Source organism: Dissoconium aciculare (assembly GCF_010015565.1).
Source record: "Dissoconium aciculare CBS 342.82 unplaced genomic scaffold K489scaffold_18, whole genome shotgun sequence".
Classification (NCBI taxonomy): domain Eukaryota; kingdom Fungi; phylum Ascomycota; class Dothideomycetes; order Mycosphaerellales; family Dissoconiaceae; genus Dissoconium; species Dissoconium aciculare.
The window spans coordinates 21586-44542 of record NW_022984968.1 but is presented as its reverse complement, the minus strand read 5'-3'; the positions used below and the strand labels follow the sequence as shown (position 1 = coordinate 44542).

Below are 22957 nucleotides of genomic sequence, written 5' to 3'. Positions count from 1 at the left end.
GGGCCTTGCCGTGGCTGTCACGCGTCGTTGATTTCCCTACTCGACGAGAGATGCCGACGCCCCTCCGCGTCGCCATAATCGGCGGGAGTATCTCCGGCTGCACTTTGGCGAACGGACTATTACGTCACGATCACCTCGAGTTTGACATCTTCGAAAGCAAAAGCAGTTTCCAAGAACGAGGAGCGGCCATTGCTCTGCATACCAACGCGCTGGCAGCGCTTAGACACCTGGGCTTAGATGTCGATGAGCTCTTGCGTGAAGCTCGTGCAAACAAGCGAGATAGGTTGCAAACAATTGTGGTTCGTGTGGACTTGAATCTCGACATCAGCCCGGATGCATTATGCTGAAATGCTTGTCTAGGGATGTGGCGAGCACAAGGGCAAGGAGTTTATGGAGACCATTCCTGGTCCGTGGGGCGCCGGTATGCATTTTGGGGATACTGCTCTAATCGACCAGAGAATGAGCTCTGACTGATTTATCGAGATAGGAAGACAACAACTCCTAGCTGAGCTCATCAAGCATCTCCCCAAAGACCGTCTCCATTGTAACAAAAAACTTGTCGCCATCGACCGAGGGTATCCCGACTCCTCGGGACCACTCTTGCTCCGCTTCGATGACGGAAGCACTCATACAGCCGACACAGTCGTCGGATGCGACGGCTTTCGCTCCAAAGTCCGCCAGCTCATACTCGGACAAGAGAACGCTGCCAACGCCCCCGTCTTCGCCGGCTTCTGGGACGCCCGCGGTCTACTCCCGACCGAACAAGCCGTCGAGAAATTTGGCATAGACATCATCGACGCACGCGCAGACCAACTCACGGCAGTCGTGGGCGATGGCTCCTTCATCCTCTCTGGACCCATCGACAATGGCCAGATGACATTCATCAACGTCGTGGGCACACCACCTCCAGGATGGGATGGAAGTGCGCTCAAGACGGAGCTCAACCGGGAACATCTCGAGCGGGCATTCAGGGGCTGGGATGAGCGCTTTGTGAAGGGAATCGTCGATTGCGTGATGACGAGCGGGCCGGGTGTGATTTTCAATCAATGGGAATCAGCACCTTCGCCGAAATACTTCAATGGTAATATCTGCATGATTGGAGATGCGGCACATGCCACGTCAAATTGGTCAGTCTCTTTTCCTATTCAACTTCGTATGGAAAACCAGCGCTGATGGAAATTCCGCAGGCTCGGACAAGGCGCTGCAATGGCCATGGAGGACTGTGCAGTCCTTGCCGGAATCTTCAAGGATGTGAAATACGAGACTGATTTCCAGTTGGTGTATCAAGCATTCGACCAAGTCCGTCACGGCAAGCGACCGGAGATGGTCATCGAGCAGAGTCGGCTCTGTGGGCAGATTCTGACGGGCCAAATGGGCCTGGACCCAGCCGCCGTGGCGAATAATAACACGCAAGCCAAGAGGTTAGAAATCCTGTCCTTTGACATAGGCGAGGATGTTATCGCCGCACAGGAGGCCTTTCATAAGCTGAGAGATGAGGCCCGAAGACTATCCAAATCATGATTATACAGAATGCAGGGGACTTGATATGCCAGCGATAGGCGAGAACCTGAACGCCTTCATGCACACATAGTCGGTCGGAATATCACCGAGTCCTCACCGCTCGTAAATATTCGTAATCAGGCCAAGCCTCACGAACTCTGCTCGCCAAAACCTCCGCACGCTCTGACCCGAAAGTATCCCTCCACTGCACCTGTCGACTCTCTAACGTGACGCCCGCCGACGTCCTCGCCCGATCAATTCCCACAGACTCCTGGATGGTCCTCAAAAAGCGCTTGAACCGCTCATTCCCCGCAAACTTCTTCGGCGTCGGCGTCGGCTTCCACTCAAACATTAACCGCGCGGGATCCATGCCCAACAGCTCACACAGCTTCTCGAGCGCATCTGTTCTTTCAATTACATCATCTGCGTCCAAAACGATGGGCTTCAAAATACAGCCCGCAGCCTGCGTTTTGTACCAGTCTAGAATATAGCGCTGGAATCTCATCGTCGTGTAGATCTCGGCGTACCGCGATTCCAAATCCGGGAAGGGGGCGCCTTCGGCTCGCAGCCAGCTCTCGAAGACGAGGATCGGGTTGCGGATGAGGATTATGGGCTGCCAGGAGAGCATTTGTTCGTTCGAGAGGACTGTTGGGTTTTCGGGAAAGGGTTCTCGGGAGCTTCTGTCGTCGTCGTCACTGTCGGTGAATGGCGAGTCGTGCCGGGTGGGTTTGCCATCGCCGTACAAGATGTCCACCGAGGTGATTAGATGGGCGTGGTCTTTTAGCAGAATGTGTTTACGCTGGATAATGTCTTGTCAGCGTTCTATCGCGTCGTTCTCCCTCACGCCGGCTGGCGAGTTTCCGGTACTTACCTGTTCGTTTGCAACTTGCAGTGCCGCTTTCAGCTGCTCCTGCGCATTGCTGATAAGCTCGGCGTGCTCTTCTCTTGACACTCGAGGAACATCCTCCAGACGACGGCCTGAGAAAGCGTCTCGGGTATATTGGAACGCATCGAAGAAGAGATAATCCGCAACCTGCCAGTCAGGCTGATCCGACAGAATCCGCGTTAACAAATTCGAAGCCGTCCGAGGATGGCTGAAGAGGAACGCTCTCTTCTGCCCCCATCCTGCCATCTTGATCTCCTTGTGTTACGTTTTGCAGCGGGTTTTGGCGGCGGTCGAACCGTGAATTAATTTCCGCATCATATATTATTGAACACACATAATTTTTCGATCACCGCCCGGCTACGACGGCGGTGATAATGGGATAAAGCTACATCGCTAGTCCGGTCGATTTGTTCGATAGAAGTGGAGGAGTCCAGCGAGGATCAGCGGTCAACTAGTTTCAGTATTCTACGGCCAGTCGTCTTGGCTAGCGCTGTGATCTATCGTCATGATGAAGCATGTTATCAGTCAGATGGAGTTGTGTATGCGCTAAAATCAGTATAGTAAGCGAGGCGATGTCGTCGGGCAAAAACGCCGAGGAACGACGAGACTACCAACCCTAGGAGGAAAATGGTGTATGCGCTTTTCGTCATTCGACAATCGCTTTTGAGACATTCAACCAATCGGACCGCGTTCGTGCCTGAGAATTCAACATTGGCGACTCTCGTAGCCTCACAAGGTTGCGTTCGTACGGCAAATACTGAGCTGAAGTCGCATGTCGCTTTGCTGCATCGATGATGGTTGAGACTTGTGTCGAACAGTCCATGATCTTTGGTGCTGTGGCTGACTTGCTTTGGACAATGCATGCACGACCTCCGTCATTGTTCCAAATTTCCGTTTTTGACCAAATACACACTATTCTGGCTTGCTTCAAGTCTCCACTAACATTCAGCAAAGGTGCTGAGGCGTGTGCTGTAGTGATGTACGCAACGCCTGAAATTTCGTGAGACATCCACCCGCTGTGATATTGCAGTGAGCGCGAAACGAGCCCTGTGCAGACCATCAGATGATCGCATTTCAGAAATTCACATGCTCGACATTTTGCTACAGGGGTCTTTGTTTCAAACGCGCAAGAAGTCGGATATCTCCCTCATCTGGTTCTCGCGATAATTCTCTCACAAGCCGCGAACGGCATCTCTACATTCGCTGCCCCAAATGACTGTAACTTCTAAGCATGCAACCTTGCTTACGCCGGGGCCCATCGAGACCGATGATGATGTGCTTCTCTCCATGGGCCATCCGTCCGAGAGCCATGTGGGCCCATCGTTCGCCCGTGTGTTTGGCGAGACCCTCACCATGCTACGACGAATGCTCCAAACAAGCAATCCCGACAGTCAGCCATTCATCTTGGCCGGCTCAGGTACCCTGGGCTTCGATCAAGTCGCGGCCAATCTTCTGGAGCCAGGCGACCGTGCTCTCGTCTTGAATTGCGGCTACTGGGGAGACGCTTTTGCTGAATGTCTAAGGATTTACCGCATCGAAGTCGACGAACTGCAGGCGCCCACGGTCGGGAGCCAACCCCCTGTATCAGATATTGAGAGGATGCTACGGGCGACGAAATATAAAGCCATTACGATTACTCACACAGATACCTCGACCGGGGTCCTGAGCGATGTAAAATCCATCGCCGCTCTCGTGCACACCGTCTCCCCCGACACTTTAATCATCGTCGATGGCGTGTGCAGCATTGGTTGCGAAGATCTTCGCTTTGACGAATGGCAGCTAGACATTGTCCTGGGCGCATCACAGAAAGCACTGGGAGCACCGGCTGGGTTATCCATCGTGATGGCATCCTCCCTCGCCATGCAGATTTTCCAACAGCGCCAAACGCCTCCAGGAGCGTACTATGCATCGTGGAAACGTTGGGTGCCGGTAATGTGCAGCTACGAGTCTGAGCCCAGCCCGAAATACTTCGCTACGCCTCCCTGCCATTTGATCCGCGCCTTGCACGTATCATTGACGAAAATACTCTCGACGTCATGGGAGGAACGTCTCCAACAGCACGAGGTTGCGTCTTCAAAAGTGAAGGATGCTGTCGCCGACCTGGGATTGGAGCAAATATGCGTGGAGCCTAGCAGTCAGGCGCACAGCATGACGGCGTTTTGGCTGCCGTCGGGTCTGCGATCCGAAAACGTATTACCATTTCTCGCACGGAAGGGAGTGATTTTGGCGCGTGGTCCGCAGAAGGAAATTGCGGGCCAATACATCCGCTTCGCACATATGGGAATCTCGGCGACAGATTCGAGGCGTACGGATGTTGACAAGGGTATTTCGGCACTGAAAGAGGTGCTCACAGACCTACGCTTGGGTTGAGCAAATTTACACGCCGATCACAAATTTGGGAAACGCCCAGGCCAGAGGCTGCCTCATTACGGGCACTCGTCTGGTGTCTCATGAGGCGAGGGCGATGCAAAATATGTTGCCATTAATGGCAGCGATTGCTAGCTTATGCATGGCGTTCTCCAATATTATATCGTTGCAAGCTCAGAATCGCAGCTCAAAACGGCATTTTTGCATGATACAGTACTCATGGCTTGCGTTGCACGAACATGCTCGGAGAGAGCACTCTGCAACGTGGTGCTAGTGTAGGCAAAGGAGGAAAGAAAACCAGTGCCCTTTTGTCATTTCTGGATACATCAGGCGATGGTCGCATCTTCGATCGCGCGTTTCGGCACGCTCTCGTGTCGACGCAGATCCTCGCCAGCTGCAGAACGGCCTTTGGAAAGAGATCTCGACAGGAGATGTGCAGTAGTTCTTGAATGGTTAATGTTCGAGGCAAAGCAGCCTTGAGGAATCGCTTTCCACAGCCCAAGGCTTTTCAATACATGGTCACGAATGAGGATAAGGGCTGGATGAGACGTCGAGCTATTCTCTACGACACGCAGATGGTGGAGAGAAACAATGGGCAGGCCTATGCGCCGGTCGTCAACGGCCACATGAAAAAGACGATTTGCTTCGGGATGAATCGTGTTAGTCCAATGAGAGATGGTGCAGAAACTCGTCCCGTTGGCCCTTGGCGAAGGGATAAACGCCGATGTGCATTGCCGTCAAGATGGAGTCGAGGGCTTCAGGTCGGCCACATGTCTCAGCACCATATTATCCTTGCTGCGTAGAATCTCGCGAATGGCTGCTGTTCTGGCCGTAGCTGATGCTGCCTTGTGTGCAATTCCTTGGAGACCGTGATTTTGCTCGAAATCGTACAAAGCGAGGAATTCCACCTCGGACCGCATCTCAGTCGCTGATGCTGCCGGTAGCACTCGCTCGAAGCGGCGACTGCGGAGCCAGCCTGGCACTTTCGCCATCAGGCCCAGATGTTCTTCTTCGTACCAAATTTGGAGCTGCTCCGCGTCCTGCTCTGCAACTTTCACTGTGACGGCCAGCATCACTGAGGCGTGACATTTTGCATCGCCGCATTCCGTGAGTAGGTGGTAGATCTTGCAGCGGAAATCTTGAAGAGACTCCAAGATGGCGCTCTCAGGTAGTGCCAAGGGCTCCCCCAGCCACGCTTGTTCTACCTGTGCGCTCAATTGTTCGACGTCACTAACTTCGTATATACCATATAGCTCAGTGTCGACCTCCCAATTGGCTTGGCAGACCTTGACGTTAACCAGTGATGATACGTTGATCTTGATAGGTTCATGCTCAGAGTGATGCGCGTCGTCGAAAATGCGACAGTCTTGCAATGGCGAGATTGCGATAAATTTGGCCGCGCCCATGCTATCTTCATCCTATTTGGTGACTCACTCAATGCGATGGGCGCCACGAAGTGAACGATCCCGCCCAAGTGTGGTGGAAAGGCCGCTCGTCCCATAGCTACATTTAACCCCAACCCTAGTGACTCAAGGAAATCTGGCAGAACGCTATGACGTAAACGCATACTGTCATCCGGGCCTTGAGCATCCTTGATCTTGGCGTCTCTCGCTTCGCTGATCTGCCATGATCCGCTGTGAACATTCTGGGAATCCTTATATTGCCAGAGGTACGTACCTGATTACGTCAGCCATCGGTGGGCGCTTACGTCACCCACCGTCCAACGCCCACCGGTTAGTAACCCGATCCGGCGTAGTGCCTGAGGCATCAACTTTCTTTTACCCTTTTCTCTTCTGTATATAGAATTTCCCCTAGACAGGGAATAGGGAGAGAGACATAACTTTCAATACAATTTTAGCTGCGTCTGCATGCAGGCAGCCCGTTCCCGCATATCACCAGTGCGGCAATACCTTGCTCAAGTTCAATTCGTTCGGCGGTACGATCGGGATGAATGGATATTGCGGCAACTGCATCGGCTGCCAGCATTGTTCTGTAGCCGGAAGGCGTGGGTGGCAGTGAAAATAAAGTTTGTGGCCAGTGACATCCTCGCTTTCCTTGACTGGTCTCACTGGATCCGCCAAGCCCATGAAGGCCGGAATCAAGATCCATCAGATATCAACCATCTGCAGATCATGGCTTCTAGTTGTCGTGGTCATCCATGCCGCCGCGTGGTGCGCGTTCCTTGACGCGCACTCCTGTTCGAGCTATTCGACCCTTCACCAACCATGAGACCTGGCTGTATGACGTCAAACAGGATGATCAAGCTTGCGGATCACGGTTTTCTGATCTTTTCGATCCTATGCGACCGGTGCTCCTCGAGATGTTCTACCGTTCCGATCTCTCGGCTTGCGATTCATGGCAAAGTGCCGTCTTGCACTGACCAATCAGGTACAGTGTAATGGTCAGCACCACGCGGCCCTGTCCTGGAGGCGTATTCCCGACCTTAAAAAAGTTCCCAGACTTTTGCGGGAGTTCTTTCCAAATTTAGCTCCCGATCAGACGTCGGTTGATGAGCTCTGTAAATGACTCGACCGAGACACCCGCTGACTCTATCGATTACGTCGAAGCCCAAGATCTCTCAATGGGATCTCTGCTCATGGCCACAGTCATGTCGTCATTCGAGTCCGATGAAATGCTTCGTACTGCTTACATCTGTCGCGCTCACACGTGCAGAAGCGGGTAGCCTAGTATATCGTGTCGTCCAGAGAAGCCCGGTGACATTCAATAAGCTTCGAGATCTGCGCTTGTGGATCAAGGCGAGTACGCATTCGGCACTTGCGATAGCCTGAAGCTTCAACGGTCTTATTTTCTTTTGGCTTGGACGATTCATTGCGAGGTTTGTGAGATTGGTCGCTGCGTCATGACATGGTCCTTGAACATTGGCGGAACAGTCGGATGAGTCTGAGGATGGAGCGATGCATCTACGTCCCCGGCACAGGCCAGTGATTTAAATAATACTTCTCTGCCCGGAAACTTGCTCATTCTCACTCATCCCAAGAAGCTAAATCGAGAATGGTGTTTGCTATGGCTTTCACACCGGCGTGGCTCGTACTTCTGCTCGCACTTTCTACCTCCGCGAATCCCGTTCAGCAAAATTCTGGAAGAGATACTGTGCAGACATGTGCATCCTCTATGGATGGCGTGCTGCCACAGTATACCCCTCCCGGCTTCAAGTTCAGCGGCAACGTCCGGAAGTACTACATCGCAGCCGAGGAGGTAGAATGGGACTATGCCCCGACGGGATGGGACAACTGGATGGGAGTACGTTTACAATGCTTCTCGGAATGCATCTCGCATCGTGGAAACTCATGAAGATATAGGTCCCGATCGAGAATTCGCCACGAGCCAAGGCAGCTGGCGCTCTCACATACGGCACCAAGTGGTCGAAGGCGCTCTACCGTGGATATACCGATGATACATTCACAAACCACACCGAACAACCTCCTTATCAAGGAACTCAAGGTCCTACCATACGGGCTGAGGTCGGCGACATGATAGAAATTTTGTTCGTAAACAAGCTCGCACAAAACTACGCAACCATGCACTCAATGGGTCTCGCGTACACGAAGTATAGCGAGGGTGCTACTTATCCAAACAACACCATGCCCGGTCAGAATGTCGTTGTTCCACAGGCCGAGGCTGTGCCACCGGTCATGGCGGGAGTCTCACCGGGCGCTTGCGTCGTTTATAAATGGGTTGTTGTCCCAGAGAACGGACCTTCGAATGGCGAGCCTGCCAAGGTGAGACATTGAGCTGTGATGAATCTCGAATCTCCCTCTGACGTATTTTTGTAGGCACACAGCTATCATTCATATGTCTCCATGCAGGAAGACACAAACGCAGGCTTGATTGGACCTACTTTCATCTACGCCAAAGGACAAATGGACTCCACCATGGCCAACTACCGCGAGATTCCGCTGCTATACATGTTCTACGACGAGTCGGTCTCTTTTCTCTCCGGCGTCAATTCGGCAAAGCTGAACGGCGGCAACAACACCAACGCTTTGAACTCTACTGTCATCTACTCTGGCGGCAACTTCACATCATGGCACCCACAGAACGTCAACTTTGAGAGTGCACAGCAGTTCTCCTCGGCTCCTCGCTTCGCCACGATGAACGGCTACATCTTCTCCAATAGCCCCGTCTTCAACATGTGCTACGAAGACAAAGTCATCTGGTATGTCAACGCATACGGAAGCGCAAGTCACGTCTTCCACATGCACGGAAGCGGTTATACGTACCAGGGCGTCAGCGGCTTCGCCGAGTCGCTCAATGATGGTGTTGCCAAAACCTTCCACCAGACGGCGACTGCGTTGGGCAAATGGCAGGTCATTTGCCATGTCAACAACCATCACTCCGCCGGTATGGTCGCCGATTACCAGATCTGGCCCAAGGGTCAATGTCCATTGGCTCCGCTGGGGTCTTCCGGCAAGGGCAATGGCACTCACCCGACTTCTGCCAGCAAGAGTAGCCATGCCACCACTTCACGCGCTCCGCATTATACTGCCTCGACAGGCGCTCGGTCGAGATTGTGATGCTTGTGGAGGACTGCAGGCGTCTTCTTTTCGTTGAGTCCAGGATGAGTTGGTCATGACGACAATTGAACCACGGCAATCACACGAGAAGTGCAGAATGTCTTGCAATACATACAAATCTAATGATATATGCTTGAACGAACAATGCTTTCTTCACTCATCAATTAATACCTCCTTCTCCGCATATCATACGTTCCGGTACCACCAGAAACGCTCTTGGTGTTCAATCCCCGCAATCTCCGCCGAGCGCGCAACATGTAGCGATTAGAACCAGAGTCTGTATACTTTGTCAAATGCGACGTGAAGAACGTTTGCCTTCTAGTCCAGCATCACAGCAGAGCCGCCACACCTCTTCATGAAGGTGATCGAGGACTCCTAGATCGTTCTTGATGTCAACAATTATCAAAGTAGTCGAGTCAAAACCCCTCGGAGTGTGACTGCTCACACCTTCCCGGAATCTAGTGAGGTCTTTTCATGTGTCCGCTCTAGCATGCCGCCACCCATCGACATGGGGTTTCCCTGAGACTCATGGCCATGATATTCGCCCGTCATGACGCACTCATACTCACCCACTGAGGGTATGAAAGCGAAGCTTCGCACCAAAAAGTTCATGATGAAGCCTTGAAGTATTCTGCTCATCGGGACGTAGTCTGCAGGGCCATCCTTGAGCGTCGACATCGAATAGAAAATATATATCCTCTGGTTGAATCGAAGCAATCGGGAAAGTGGTCGATCAATGTACCTGAGAGGCTGTGTCTCTTCCCTGAATTCTCCCTGCGAGCAAAGCAGACGATATATTGATGCAGTAGGCATTTTGCATAATGAAGACCAGGCATAGGGCAATACGTCATGCTGGAGTCACAAACCGTGCAGTTAATTTGGAAAAAGGAAAAAGAACAACGTCGATGGGGTATCTAAATTCTACATGCCCTGGAACGGGGTATTGTACAGAGATAGGAAAAGAAACTGTGCGCCAAGTTATGTCAAGGAAGCGGCGCATCTAACACGTCCCGCATCAGAATATTGAACCTTGTCTCTTCCAACATTCGATCTTCCGGCTCCACATCAACTTTCAGATGAATCGCCAGCTGGTTCTCAAACATCGCGCCTCTATACTCCGCCATCTGTTCGTGGAGTTCCACGATCTCATCTTGGCTCAGAGGGCTGTGCATGAACGGGTGATGTACCGCAGCCCAGGTGGGCCAAAAGAACGCCGACGGCCCGAGCGCGCAGATTAGATTGGGATTCTCGACTTGGAGAAGCTTGGGCAGGCGGATGGAGTGGTAGTTCCATACCCATTTGTTGAAGGTCGAGTAGCTGTCGATCCACTTCCTGACGAATTTGCTCCGAGGCCGAGCGGCGATGACAGCGTTGCCGAGCCCGTAGCGGTTGCCCCCTTCGTGGCCCATGACGATGTCGCGGTCGTTGGAGAGGATGCCGGCAAATGATTTGAGTGGGAAAACATCGGTGTCGAGGTAAATGCCGCCTTCTTCGTATAGGATGTCAAGGCGGAGGAAGTCGGCCTGATGTTGGACGAGGAATTCTTCCAGAGGCCGATTGTGAGGGCCATGCATACTGTCGCGATCGTGTTCGACGAGTGTGACGTACTCGCTCAGAGCCTGCCACCAAATATTTGAGGTGTCGAAGCCGTCTCGATAGATGTGCATCTTGATCTGGTCCGGCTTCATCCTGATGATAGCGGCCTTGATGGCAAGGTAGGTGCGATATGGGATGCTCGCTGGCTTTTCTTTTGTCCCAAGGTGAATGTAATGTACCACATGTGGGATGGGTAACTTCAATGACTCGTTGTGATCCAGGCATGATTGTTCCTCCTCTGTGTCTCTGCCATCCCACCATGCGACTCGCTGCTCAACTCCGGGGGCATTTTGGTTCAGCCTTGTGAGGAATAGGCTTGGCTGATCGGGACGAGTGACATAAACGAAGTATGCTAGGAAAAGAAAGAGTGCGACGTAAAACGCATTGCAACAAGTGATTCGTGAACGCGCCATAACGAGTGTTGCAATAAAGGACTGGCGATGGCGGAGATGCAACAACGGCTGAGAGACGTACGGCAAATAAAGACTTGCAATTTGGAATCGAGTGATGGTTCGGAGGTATACATCTGCATATATTGGTCTGCTACCCTACCCTGCGTACGGCAGGCAAAATGAGCGTATCCTGACCACAGTGAAAGCATTCGATGCCAGCAGGCCCAATTTCACACCCGAATTTCCTTTTGAGGCAATTGCGATGCGCATGTTGCGGGTTCCGTTCAACCTTAAAGCTCAGCCACCTGCACCAACAACACTCCCGGTCTAATTCTGGCGTTGGACGCTAAAGCGTGGAAAGGCTCCGCTCTAGTACAAAAATCATGACCTTGCGATGATGTGTTATCCCGACTCACTCCCATTCTTCATCGGCGGGCAATGATCATCGACCGGTAAGGGTCTGAGAGACTGAAGCCTTATAGACCTGAAGGCTGCTAAGGACTCCCAATATTTGATGGCGTCCCTTCAATATGTTGGTAGCTTCCATGTACACCGGGCAACGCCCACAAGGTAAAAACCGCAGTCATCCTTTCGACTCGAGTCGAACGCGTGCCTCGCCGCGTCAATGATAGGCTGTATTAACTCTGCCTGACGGATAAAATTCCCATAACAGGTCGTCTTTTCGTCGTCCAGCAAGAGATTGAGACGGTAGAACGCGCTCGAATCCCGCGCTGAGCGCTGAGAATTCGCGAGCGGACGTCGTTGATAGGCTGTCGTGAGGCCACGCTAGCTAAGCCCCTCATGCAATGTCCTTCCGCTACTGGGGTTTGTGAGAGGACCAGTAAGCGCTTGTCGATCTCCCGGTCTACCGACCGCCCGAAAACCCTCGTCGCAATTTCACGCTCAGAGGACATCACGCACCAAGGACCACCAAGGACATCGCATTAGTGTCAGGTTTCATGCTGTGCTGTGCTAAGCCTCAATGGTGATCTCACCCGCGCGACCATACACAGAAATGCATATTAAGTTGACGTGTTTCAGTCTTTTGCCAATATGACGTGGATGCCTGACGAGGCTAGGAAAACCCAGATATCAGGTCTGGATGCATACCCAGGTACATACTGACACTTGTTGAGTAGACACAAGCGATAACGTGACGTGAAACTTCTTACCACGACCATTCTCAATAGAAGTGTTCTGCTTTGCGCCAGCATAGCAACCTCGACGTCTGGATAGGGAGTCACGGGAGTGAAGAAACTACCCCGGGGACGATGCAGCGAGAGATGACGCGTAGTCTTCTAGCGCTTTTTAGCATGAAGTGTGCAGCACTCGTCACCCAGATGAGTTTCGTTGGTGGCCGCACGCAGGTTGCAGGAATGACTGCAAACATGCAGTCGTCATGCACGACTGATGATGCCAAGCCTGGAAGACGGAAGAGCTTCGTCAGCTTTTCGCCCACTTCTCCTTGATCTGACCTGTTACTTAGACCGACGACACTTGCAGGAGATGATGATCACGAATATTGAACATGCCTGTTAGATCAGTGATCTTCCAATTAATTGAGTAAATCTCGTTCAATTGACATCAGCAGTATAATTGGATCAACTATTTCAATGTGCCTTCTTTGACCGAGTATTTCCTGCCCGAGCGACGGGACCGGAGTGTGGAAGATGCTTGAGAGCAAGGCATGTCAAGCAGACCGTATGTCTTGCATGGACATCGAAACTCGGGTTCGTCTTCAATGAGACTTAATCTCGAATGGACGTCGTTATGGACCGCCACCAGAGGTCATATATGTTCAGGCGGCACTACAGATATATTACAGAGTCGCTCAATCGGATCACTAGACAGGGAGAGTTAATTGAGGCGTCGCATTGAGCAAGTGTCGTGCTTCGACTGAAGCACTTTGCCTCGTAGCTCGATCGCCTCTTAGCGCGCAATTTTAAACTAGAGCGGCATTCCTTGAGATCTACCCGAAGCATGCAACATCATTCCAACGATACGCCTCTGACGCCGAGAAACAATTTTCGTTAAAATTTCTGTTTTCGATTGCTCCTTTATGAAGCTCAATAATTTATGGACAGCCAAGTCTCGATCTCGCATTTATATAGGACGGATCAATGCCTTTGAATCTGCTTGCAGCTTACACACACCCATTCAAAGTACATGTACTTCGCGTCGCGCCAGTTAGTCACATGGTCATCAATGAGAGCTGTTGAGCGACGAGCACTTGGACTAGTATAGCCTACTCTATCTATCGAGCTGAAGGACAATCATTCACAATAGCTCGAACACCTCAATGACACGATGACTCAGCAGCTACTGCCTTGAAAGCTGCCGAAATTGGATATCGAGATCCTGCGATCAATTGATGAGCGACTTCTCGTCACATTTTGTCCTCAGATTCTGCTATTGTCTCGATAATGTCACCGAATCCTCTTTGCGTGCACATCAATGCTGTCAAGCCACGGTATTGCAGGCTGATAAGAACTTGCTCCGTCCAGTGACACTATCATTAGAGATTTCGCTAGAACACGCTGTGGTCGGGTGGCTCGGATGTGGTCAACTGATCCATTTAATCATAGAATTTACGAGCAGAATTCGATGTCTTTGGAGGTCCGACAGGTAAGTAGCTCCGCAGGGATGTCATGGTGTTCGAAAAGTGACTGAATTGCAACTAGCCTGATGGATTTGACAGTCAAGAAACAAGATTATGCTCCAAACGAGCATAGCTTGTGTTATTCTTCGCTGATCCTGTACATTCACCGTTTTTTTATCGGCGTATAACTACGGCCAAGCTCAAAGATCTTCGAAATTGAGCTGCTCGGCCAAATCATGTGTGACCGCCACGCCCCTCACGACGCTTCCCTGTTAAACCTCGACCTGCCAATCTTTACCGCAAATTTAGTATCGCACCACGCTCAAAATCCGCTTTGCGCTATTTTCGGCATTCATTCGAGCTGGCTCGGCAGGCAATCGCACTCTTTTCTGTTCTTTCGAACGTCGCGATCTCAATCGGCGCATGGATGTTGCACGTCGTGTGTGTCCCCATCGGCCGTCTTGTCGGTTGGAATAAGGAATTACATCAGCTTCAAGCTAGCATTGCTTATACCAACGTTGCGCTTTGGCTACAGGTAAATTCTCGAGCTTGCGAAGGTCGTGTACTATGTGACGTCCTGTATGTCGTCCGTGGAAATAGGGAGACGTAACAGAGTTGGGGTGTCCGTCAGAGGTCTCTGCTTTGCAGACTGGAAACGCAGGGAAATCAAATGAGAAGGAATGATCCCTCAGAGACTCTGGGCTTGTTCCTCTGCAGGTTGCATATGAGACTCTGGAAACTAGTGGCAATAATCATGGTCGCGGAAATTTATGGAATGGAATGCTGAGGATCGATTATCACAGACGCGTCTCAGCGATTAAGGGCTGTCAGAGATGTGCCTCTAGAGGGCGATGTGGGAGACATCTAGGAGGCTGGTTACTTGGTCTACGCACGGTGCAGAGAAGAAGCTCTCGCGCGATGAAAAATGCCCCGATCTACTACCGAACCAAACTTCTATCCAGGCTAAAATGATGCTTCCACGTCAAATGTTGAGTAGTCATATCTGTAAATTCACGGTGAGTGATACACACAGCTACGGGCAGCCGAGAGCAAAGAAAAACTATTCAGATTCTGAAGTTTTCCCCATATTGCTTACTGTGAAGATGCTGCTCTTCGTCAATCGTAGTTGGGATAATGGATATACAATCTGGATTGGCTTGACGCCAAGCGAGCTACATCTCGAAACATTGTGAAGGTCAGAGCCGGAGAGTTCGAGTCCAGCAGCATCCCGGCCTTCCTCGACTTGGACAAGAGAACTCATATCTGAGCTTGCTATCACAGACGATGGGCCGAGATATCGCCGCCGCCAGCGTGTATGCAATCCCATCGCACTGATAGGGCGACGAACAGGAATGGGCGAAGTGGATGAAGATTTGAAGTGCTGCTGGTCGAAATTACCTTTTGCTCGCATCGCTCCTCTCTCTGTGAACATCGGGCGGAAATCGGGAGGATTGTTCCGTATTAGCGTCGACAGGTCAGAGGTGCATCCCCGCTTGAAGGTTGTACGCAGCGGGCTAGGTTTGATTGACAGATTCAGACGGAGCTGACACGACCGGAACACGCACTTTGTGTTCAGCCACAACCAGGCATACCCTGACCTTCGTGAAGGACACGGGGTCGCGTGATACAGCATTACGAGAAATCATGGTTTTGTCTAAGATCAACATTCGTCTCACAAGCCGGGAGCTATCATAGCTTCACGTTGGGGCTACAACGGGGAAATCTTCTGTGTTGCAAACCGTGTAGTAGACGGATTAGTTGTGTGAGGATAAATGTTTCACCGTTCCGCTAAATACTTGATCTCAATCGGGAATTTCCGGTAGCGGATTTATGTGGAGAATGATATGAAAATTGTCCCATCGAACACTCTGAGAATATTTTGAGCGGAATTCGAAGAAATGGTCCTATTGCAGGAAGATGTTCAGAATATTGGATGGTGCGTTTCACCTGTGAGAAACCGATCGTATATCTCGTTCAATATTCCGCGACATTTCGCTAGAGGACACAACGTCCAATAATGCTACCTGGCACGACTTACCGGTAAATGCTCACGGGTTTTGTCTCATCCGTTATTCTCGGCCGTTTTCGAAGTCTTGGACTGGACCGGAAATAGAATCGAGCAGCCGTGCACGTGAAACGCTAGTAAACTCTGCTTTTAGGGGCAAACTCATATTGCGGAGTTCGGTAGTGTGCACCCTGACACTCCCGAGCCACCTTGCTGTGCACCCCGATCGACCCTCGAAAGAAGTGACCGGAATTCATCTTCAGCCTGGAGCCGTTTAAACAAAGAAGCCGATTTTGACCCAGGGATCACATGAAACAGCGCAAAACTCCGTCAAGGAGCCAAGAGAATTCTGCGCCATTCTCGACATCCTAGCATCCTCCGTCCTCACGCATTTGCACATCTCCATACCTTCGAATCATGCGCTGGTCCACCATCTACCAGATCTTGGTTGCTGCCGCGACCCTGAGCCAGGCTCTTATCATCCCGAGCGACATCTCCGCCGATGGCGTCTACAAAGTCATCACCAAGACTGATGGCACTGAAGTGCACACAAAGGTGGCCAGCGTCTCCGCCAGGTCCGAGATCTCCTCTATCCGCTCCCTGCACCGCCGCGCTTCATCAGATTACACCTGGTGCGGCTGCGGCACCGTGCTAGATCCTGCACGCTGCGATGATGCGAACGCGGATCTACAGAGGCAGCTGGTCCAATACGGAGCGATTGGGCCCGGTCTATCGTACTACTCCATCCGAGGAAACGTGGTCGCCTTCGCGTGTAGTCGAGACAGTGTCCCCATACGCTGGGGCGGCCGACAGATCGAAACGAACAATTGGCACATCACGCAATCCTGTGGCCCTTACACTGCCGGAACACTACAAATCGGCAACAGCTATTTTGGCTACATGCGATATGCAAACGGCGTCGATTTCTGCCGCGACAGCGACAGATATACTCGCCACACTTGCTAGGACGACTCTTTTATCTTAATCGACACTCATGGGAACCTCGAAAAACGGCGCAATCCTCGAGCTCGCACATGGCAGATCCGTAGGCCCGGGAATCTACTCGGAACCCAGGACTACGTGTACGTGTAATGCGATACTTTGGCGACTCATCGACCGAAAACCAATCAAGCTTCACCTCTAGACCGTTTCGCGCCCGTCTGCATATCTTTGCACAGGCGGCGTCATCTATGGATCGGAGAGCAACACACAACAGCTCAATCCGATACAGCCTCCATGCGAACGTGAGAATGGAACACCAGACTTCGCCATTGGGAGTAATCCATTGGTCTCATGACACACTCGCACCTTTTCCCATCCATATAATCTCACCTACAGGCACGATCGTGTATTTCTTATCTTTAGCACTTTTAATGGATTTCCCTTTCTTGTATAGATCCAGTTCACCAATGTGTGCAGATGTATGTTTTCCTGCGGGCTGTCGGCATCTAAGGAAGACAGGGTCTCGAAATTGTGGATAATCTTAGTCAACAATTCAATCTCCGAACGATGGAGGCTTCGATGCTCGAGGGGGCGCGTTGATTGCGTTGCCATAATTTTGATGATGATCATGAAGGCTGCGGCCCTGATAGGACGCACCCTGGACTGGAGAGGTTGACTGGTCGAAAGTCAGGGAGACTCGCGCTTGAGCAGAGGGAGAAACTTAGTAATGATGTGCGTGGGCAGCGATTGTTCTATCGCGCAGCCACGTACATGCTGAAATAAAAGCGGATATTGATGTTCAGACTTGTACGTTGGGCACGAGAGCTGGCCAGAAACTTCACGAGAGGGGCGCGAAGTGTGAAGGACGAGTTCAAATTGGTCCTCGATGATTTCGTCGCTTCGATTGCAAATCATTCGTGAAAGGGGAGCATAGGCTCAGAACACAGGACTGTCCGTCATCGCTCTGATTATGTGCTCTCATCAGAGGAGGAACAAGTCTTGAGTATCGCAGTAGCCCTTGCGACGCAGCAATTTGCCTCTGGCGAGAGCATCGTAGGTGTCACCCATGGCGAATTGCTCAAGCTCCTGTTCCAGAAGGCGCAGAGACTGCTTTTCCACGGGGGGTCCCTCGTGAGGCATCGAACTCACGAACACGAAAAACGCAGCCATTTGCCGAAGTGGCGTGAATAGCTCCATGAGTTGCCTTAGCGCGTTTGCGCAATTGCTGATGCGATCTTCGTCTGGCGCGAAGTCGACAGGTGAAAGCCCCGGTCGGTATGTCATATCAATGTGTACTGCAAGGGTAAGGCGGCTCGCGTTCTGCGCGAGAAGATGGACGGCTTTGATCAATCCGCTCAATAGGCTTGTATCGATGTCGACGAATGAAGAATAGTCGAAAAGAAGGTCGAGTTCTCTCAGACAGCAGAGGAATTTGGTGGGAATTGCTTTTGTTAGTAAAGCTCTTGTGTCCACAGACAATGTCATCTCGTCCAGAGTGTCGTTCAACTCATGATCTTGGGGAGTTATGATGAACCGATTCGAGCTGTAGAAGATCATACGTGCATCTTCCGTCATTATTCGACAGACAAGAAATAAAGCCCGCGGGGCGCGAAAACATCCGCAAGGTGGATGCATCGCATTGCCCGCTTGAGAGCAAAATTCTTGATCGAAGCAGCGCCCTGCGGGCAATCGAGGAGCGTCCAGATGATGGTACAAAGAAAACTCATTTCGCTCCCACAGCACCTCCCTTGTTGGGGCTACGAGGTCCGTGAAGCGAAGAACATGCTGACGAAGTTCGATTGGTAAGTCAAGGAAACGAAAATGACCCTTGTGTGAAGCTTGTCTGTGGGCTACTTTACGAACCGAGGACTGAATCACTTCCATGATCTCTGGGCTGAAAGTGTCGCTCAACTGGACCGCGAGTTTGGAAACATTGAGGTCCTCCAATGGACCTAGAATCGCTGCCGCGTAGCGTGCAGTGGTGAAATAGCAGTCGACGTAGAGAACGAGTGATGGAATGGCAGACAAGCGACAGCAGAATTGCTTCCATGTGCGAGGAGGGAAAGGGACCTCACGAGACTCTGGGAGAGGACTATCTTCGCTGGTAGAATCCTTGTTCAGGTCGAGAAAGAGACGTTTGAAAGATGGAATCAAGCTTGGTATTGGACTTTCCTCGACTGCGAGATATGAAATGTCCATCCAATCGAGTGCAATGAGATGCGTCGAGCAGAACCAAGGGAGTTGATCGGCCGCGACGACGCGACTTACGAGGCGTAAACGGCACCATGTCTCCCATAACTCTTCAGGGAGCGAGTCGCACAGCGTGTGCTTTTCGGTCGTGACATCAATACAATTATCCGTACTATACAGCGCTTCCGGTCGGACATCGTAAATGAAGCTATAGATTCGCCTCCTGATTGCAGGGGGAAGATCAGTAAAAGTAAGCGGGCGCGCTGATCCATGTTGGCGATTTGATGACCGGAAGTGATGGCAAATCCTCGTCGTCAACAAATGTGTGCTTGCTGAGCGAGACATCTTCGAAAATAGAACATATCAAGATGAGCAGCGCCTGCGATATGAGGTCAGCCGCAAGAAATTTGAAGTGAGTAGGAAGCATTCACTGCGAACTGACACCTACCTAGGTACTTGTGATGTGAGTCGCTCGAAGTTCCCGCTACACAGTCTTTGGCGCTAAAAGTGAGCGCTGCTGGCGCGCAACAGCGACTGCCGATGCCTTCTGTCATGATGGCTGGGGACGGGATGACCCTATTAGTACGGCACAAACACGGGAGTCTCCATAGACGATGTCGCAGTCCAAGGCAAGCAGACGAAATGCGAGAAAGCCCTGGAGCTGATCCACACTCTGCTACACAGGTTTCTCCTGAGCGTGCATACCTCTCACGCCCGCCACAGGTCGGCTATCGAGTTATTCCGGGGCCAATGGTTTGATGCAATACACTCTTCGCGCACGACGTCAGAGTAAGATTGCTGGTGGTTTTGGGTGCCCCCAGTCTATCGATGTCGTTTGTAGCTCATTGAAGTCCGCACATACAGACCAACAAGTTCACTGCATGCACATTCGAGTGAAGCCGTGGTGTACGTGAGTTGATGAGTCTCTTCATGTTAGGCATAAGCGGAAAACCTCTAGTACCATATTGGTATCTCCGCTATCTCCGCGGAACAAATGGCTCGTTGCAGAGCTCGCTCTTCCGCCGACATCCCAAGTTGTACATGACCAAGTTCAAAACTCCGTTATATTCGCAAACATTCAAGGAGTTTCGCATGGTCCAAAACGTGGCACCTTACAACATATCAACGTATCTAAACATCATTATTTTCATCACGTCAACAGTTGCGTGGAAATAGCACGCCGCCATGCAGCCACTTATGGCGGCTCCAGGGCGGCCTGATGAGCAAGGATGTATGTATACATTGCATCGATTGGTCCAGCTCGCCGCGCCACAAAAGCTGCATACACTGGTCTGGCTTCGGGTCATATCATCAGCAGCGTTGGGGAGCGCTGCTATTCAGTATACACACTGATACACAATTCATTCCTCGACTTGGATATTGGAAATTAGAACGAGCTTTGTGGATAACGAAGACGGTCGTGACCGATCTTCAAACTCTGCTCTCTCCAGCCGGATCGCACGTTCGTCACGATGCAGGCCAGCGGTCTCGGGCCCGATGACTACCGCGTAGGTATCATCTGCGCGCTTGCGACGGAGAAGATGGCTGTTGAGGGTATGCTGGATGAGGAGGACCCAGGGTTACCGCGCCAACCTGGAGACGATAACGACTACACCCTTGGTCGAATTGGCAAACATCGAGTGATCGTCGCCTGCTTGCCGGGCGGCATGACCGGGAACAACAGCGCCGCGGTTGTCGCGACGAATATGATGCGCAGCTTCCCTATCCGGATCGGTCTAATGGTCGGAATCGCTGGTGGCGTATGGAGCAAAGAGAAGGATATACGTCTCGGCGACGTGATTGTCAGTCAGCCAGATGACATGCACGGCGGCGTGGTGCAGTGGGACTTTGGCAAGATGGAGGCAGATGGTTTTAAGCGAACAGGTACCCTGAACAAGCCGCCGCGAGAGTTATTGAATGCAGTACAAGGCCTACGATCATCGCACGGGCGAAAGGGAGATACCCTGCACGTGCATTTGGAAAAGATGTTGGAAGACAACCCGAAAATGAGGGACGAGGGAAACTTCGTATATCAGGGCCACGAGAATGATGTGCTGTACGAGGCGACTTATAGACACGAGAACGAGAACGTCAAGACGTGTGCTCAATGCGCGCAGTCGCGGATCGTAAAACGAGCAGAGCGCGTAGACGACCGGCCGAGAATCCACTACGGCAATATTGCTTCAGGAAATGAGGTCGTTAAGGACGGACCGTCGCGCGACCGTATTGCCGAAAAGGAAGGAGTTATCGGCTTCGAGATGGAAGCAGCAGGATTGATGGATTCATTCCCGTGTCTAGTTATTCGTGGGATATGTGACTATGCGGACTCGCACAAGAACAAGCGATGGCAGCCCTATGCAGCTGCGACGGCGGCGGCGTATGCTAAAGAATTGCTGTTGCGAATCGCGCCAGACGATGTAATCCAGATGCAGACCGCAAGCAAAGTTACGGGTAGGAATATATGAGCATGTACTCATCGCACAGGAGCTGATACTGCTGTAGAGAAAGCTTCGCAACCGATAGTCTACATCCCCTTCCCGAAAAATAGTCAATTTGTCGGCCGAAAAGACGAGCTTGCAACGTTGAAGAGACGGCTCTTCACCGCTCGTGATTCTCAGACATTGGCTGTAGTTGGCCTGGGAGGTATGGGTAAGACTCAGCTTGTTCTGAATTTTGTGTATGCGATTCAAGAGGAACAATCCGATATATCCATCTTCTGGATCCCCGCGCTGAGTGCCGAGACCTTTTCTCAGGCAATGAAAGAGATCGCCGGTCTGCTTCGGATACATGTAGCAGAGGGCAGCGATCAGGACGTACGACCGCTAGTAAAGCAGCGGCTTTCCGCACCGAACATGGGCAAATGGTTGCTGGTTGTCGACAATGCGGATGACTTTGACGTCGTCAATGGCTTGCTTCAATTCCTGCCAATGAGTAATGAGGGAATAACTGTGTTCACGACCCGGACAGCTAAGGTAGCACAGCAAGTCGCGCGAAGCAATGTAATTACGCTACAGAAACCCGCTCAAGGCGAGGCAAAAGAGCTGTTAAGAAAGGCGCTTGTGAGAGAACAAGATCTGGGTGATGTAGAAAGCACAAATACTCTCCTGGCCGAGCTCGATTGCCTACCCCTCGCGATTACTCAAGCAGCAGGATACCTCAACATTAACAGCATACCAATCTCGGAATACGTTCGCCTCCTCCAGAGCGCCGACCAGGAGAACTTAGTCTACCTGATGAAGACGGAAATCCGCGACAACACACGTTACGAGCAGGCAGCGAGTGCGGTGGCAACTACCTGGATCGTATCCTTTCGACAAATAGTGGCAACAGACAGTGTTGCGGCAGATCTCTTACAATTCATGTCATGCATCGAGTGGAAAGCCATCCCGTATTCACTCCTGCCTACGGTCGAACCGGAAGCGCGGACCAGAAACGCTATCGGTACGCTGCATTCATATTCTTTCCTCAGCACTCGTGCCGATGGCATAACGTACGACATGCACCGGCTCGTGCATCTGGCGAGTCGGATCTGGGCCCGGGATAGTGGTCGTACGGCGGAAATTCAAGCAGAGGCGATCGCGCACGTCTCCGTGAGATTTCCGAACGGCGAATGGGAAGATCGGGAGACCTGGAGGGAATACATGCCGCATGCTGAGCGAATGCGCAGCCAATGGTCAAGCGTTGACATAGATCGTGACTCGGATACAGAAACCAGAGCTAAAAGCACAATATGTACTAGAGTAGGATGCTGTCTCTACAAGGATGGCCGCGTCAAACACGCGGTTCAATGGATGCAAATCTCATGTACTATGACAAGCAGGCTTGCGCAGGACGATCCGTACCGACTCTATACGGAACACGAGCTTGCAAGGGCATATCAAGCAAACGGGCAGGTTACCGAGGCCGTCCAGCTACTCGAGAGCGTCGTTAAGATTCGATCGCGTA

At 51.6% G+C, this 22957-nt stretch overlaps 10 protein-coding genes across 10 annotated transcripts in view; 5 read left to right on the top strand and 5 right to left on the bottom strand.

Moving 5' to 3' along the window:
* Positions 1–50: 50 nt before the first annotated feature.
* K489DRAFT_413704 (FAD/NAD(P)-binding domain-containing protein) lies at positions 51–1521 on the top strand (the record flags this gene model as incomplete). Its single annotated transcript, XM_033608078.1, has 4 exons — positions 51–299; positions 361–421; positions 488–1127; positions 1188–1521. The coding sequence occupies 4 exons, from the start codon at positions 51–53 to the stop codon at positions 1519–1521; spliced, it is 1284 nt and encodes a 427-aa protein (XP_033455444.1).
* An 82-nt stretch (positions 1522–1603) lies between these two features.
* On the bottom strand, positions 1604–2632 carry K489DRAFT_413703 (uncharacterized protein; the record flags this gene model as incomplete). Its single annotated transcript, XM_033608077.1, has 2 exons — positions 1604–2299; positions 2372–2632. The coding sequence occupies 2 exons, from the start codon at positions 2630–2632 to the stop codon at positions 1604–1606; spliced, it is 957 nt and encodes a 318-aa protein (XP_033455443.1).
* Positions 2633–2770: 138 nt separating this feature from the next.
* Positions 2771–3424, bottom strand: K489DRAFT_93303 (uncharacterized protein). The gene has a single exon (XM_033609051.1). The coding sequence runs from the start codon at positions 3247–3249 to the stop codon at positions 2908–2910; it is 342 nt and encodes a 113-aa protein (XP_033455442.1). The 5' UTR covers positions 3250–3424; the 3' UTR covers positions 2771–2907.
* Positions 3425–3598: 174 nt separating this feature from the next.
* Positions 3599–4756, top strand: K489DRAFT_327568 (PLP-dependent transferase; the record flags this gene model as incomplete). Its single annotated transcript, XM_033602002.1, has 1 exon — positions 3599–4756. The coding sequence occupies one exon, from the start codon at positions 3599–3601 to the stop codon at positions 4754–4756; it is 1158 nt and encodes a 385-aa protein (XP_033455441.1).
* A 734-nt stretch (positions 4757–5490) lies between these two features.
* Positions 5491–6159, bottom strand: K489DRAFT_413701 (uncharacterized protein; the record flags this gene model as incomplete). The annotated part of the gene is made up of 1 exon (XM_033608076.1): positions 5491–6159. One exon carries the CDS (start codon positions 6157–6159, stop codon positions 5491–5493), a length of 669 nt encoding a protein of 222 aa, XP_033455440.1.
* Positions 6160–7777: 1618 nt separating this feature from the next.
* K489DRAFT_413700 (Cupredoxin) lies at positions 7778–9288 on the top strand (the record flags this gene model as incomplete). The annotated part of the gene is made up of 3 exons (XM_033608075.1): positions 7778–8014; positions 8074–8493; positions 8548–9288. The coding sequence occupies 3 exons, from the start codon at positions 7778–7780 to the stop codon at positions 9286–9288; spliced, it is 1398 nt and encodes a 465-aa protein (XP_033455439.1).
* Positions 9289–10195: 907 nt separating this feature from the next.
* On the bottom strand, positions 10196–10874 carry K489DRAFT_384827 (glycosyltransferase family 32 protein). The gene has a single exon (XM_033605947.1). It carries the CDS (start codon positions 10860–10862, stop codon positions 10272–10274), a length of 591 nt encoding a protein of 196 aa, XP_033455438.1. The 5' UTR covers positions 10863–10874; the 3' UTR covers positions 10196–10271.
* Positions 10875–13880: 3006 nt separating this feature from the next.
* K489DRAFT_413698 (uncharacterized protein) lies at positions 13881–16846 on the top strand (the record flags this gene model as incomplete). Its single annotated transcript, XM_033608074.1, has 2 exons — positions 13881–13901; positions 16253–16846. 2 exons carry the CDS (start codon positions 13881–13883, stop codon positions 16844–16846), a joined length of 615 nt encoding a protein of 204 aa, XP_033455437.1.
* A 781-nt stretch (positions 16847–17627) lies between these two features.
* Positions 17628–19557, bottom strand: K489DRAFT_93261 (uncharacterized protein). Its single transcript, XM_033609050.1, has 2 exons — positions 19461–19557; positions 17628–19391 (listed from the first exon to the last, which is right to left on the bottom strand). The coding sequence occupies exon 2, from the start codon at positions 19355–19357 to the stop codon at positions 17804–17806; it is 1554 nt and encodes a 517-aa protein (XP_033455436.1). The 5' UTR covers positions 19358–19391; positions 19461–19557; the 3' UTR covers positions 17628–17803.
* A 475-nt stretch (positions 19558–20032) lies between these two features.
* K489DRAFT_93044 (uncharacterized protein) overlaps positions 20033–22957 on the top strand; it is a 4078-nt gene continuing 1153 nt past the window's right edge. The window contains exons 1-2 of the mRNA XM_033609048.1: positions 20033–21463; positions 21515–22957. Coding sequence (XP_033455435.1) covers positions 20485–21463; positions 21515–22957 — 2422 coding nt within the window. The 5' untranslated portion in view covers positions 20033–20484. The remainder of the gene's footprint in view (positions 21464–21514) is intronic.

What these genes read in the sequence shown, in the direction of transcription:
- K489DRAFT_93303 (XM_033609051.1), bottom strand. Translation starts at nt 3,249, where the DNA reads ATGCATTGTCCAAAGCAAGTCAGCCACAGCACCAAAGATCATGGACTG.
- K489DRAFT_384827 (XM_033605947.1), bottom strand. Translation starts at nt 10,862, where the DNA reads ATGCATGGCCCTCACAATCGGCCTCTGGAAGAATTCCTCGTCCAACAT.
- K489DRAFT_93261 (XM_033609050.1), bottom strand. Translation starts at nt 19,357, where the DNA reads ATGTCTCGCTCAGCAAGCACACATTTGTTGACGACGAGGATTTGCCAT.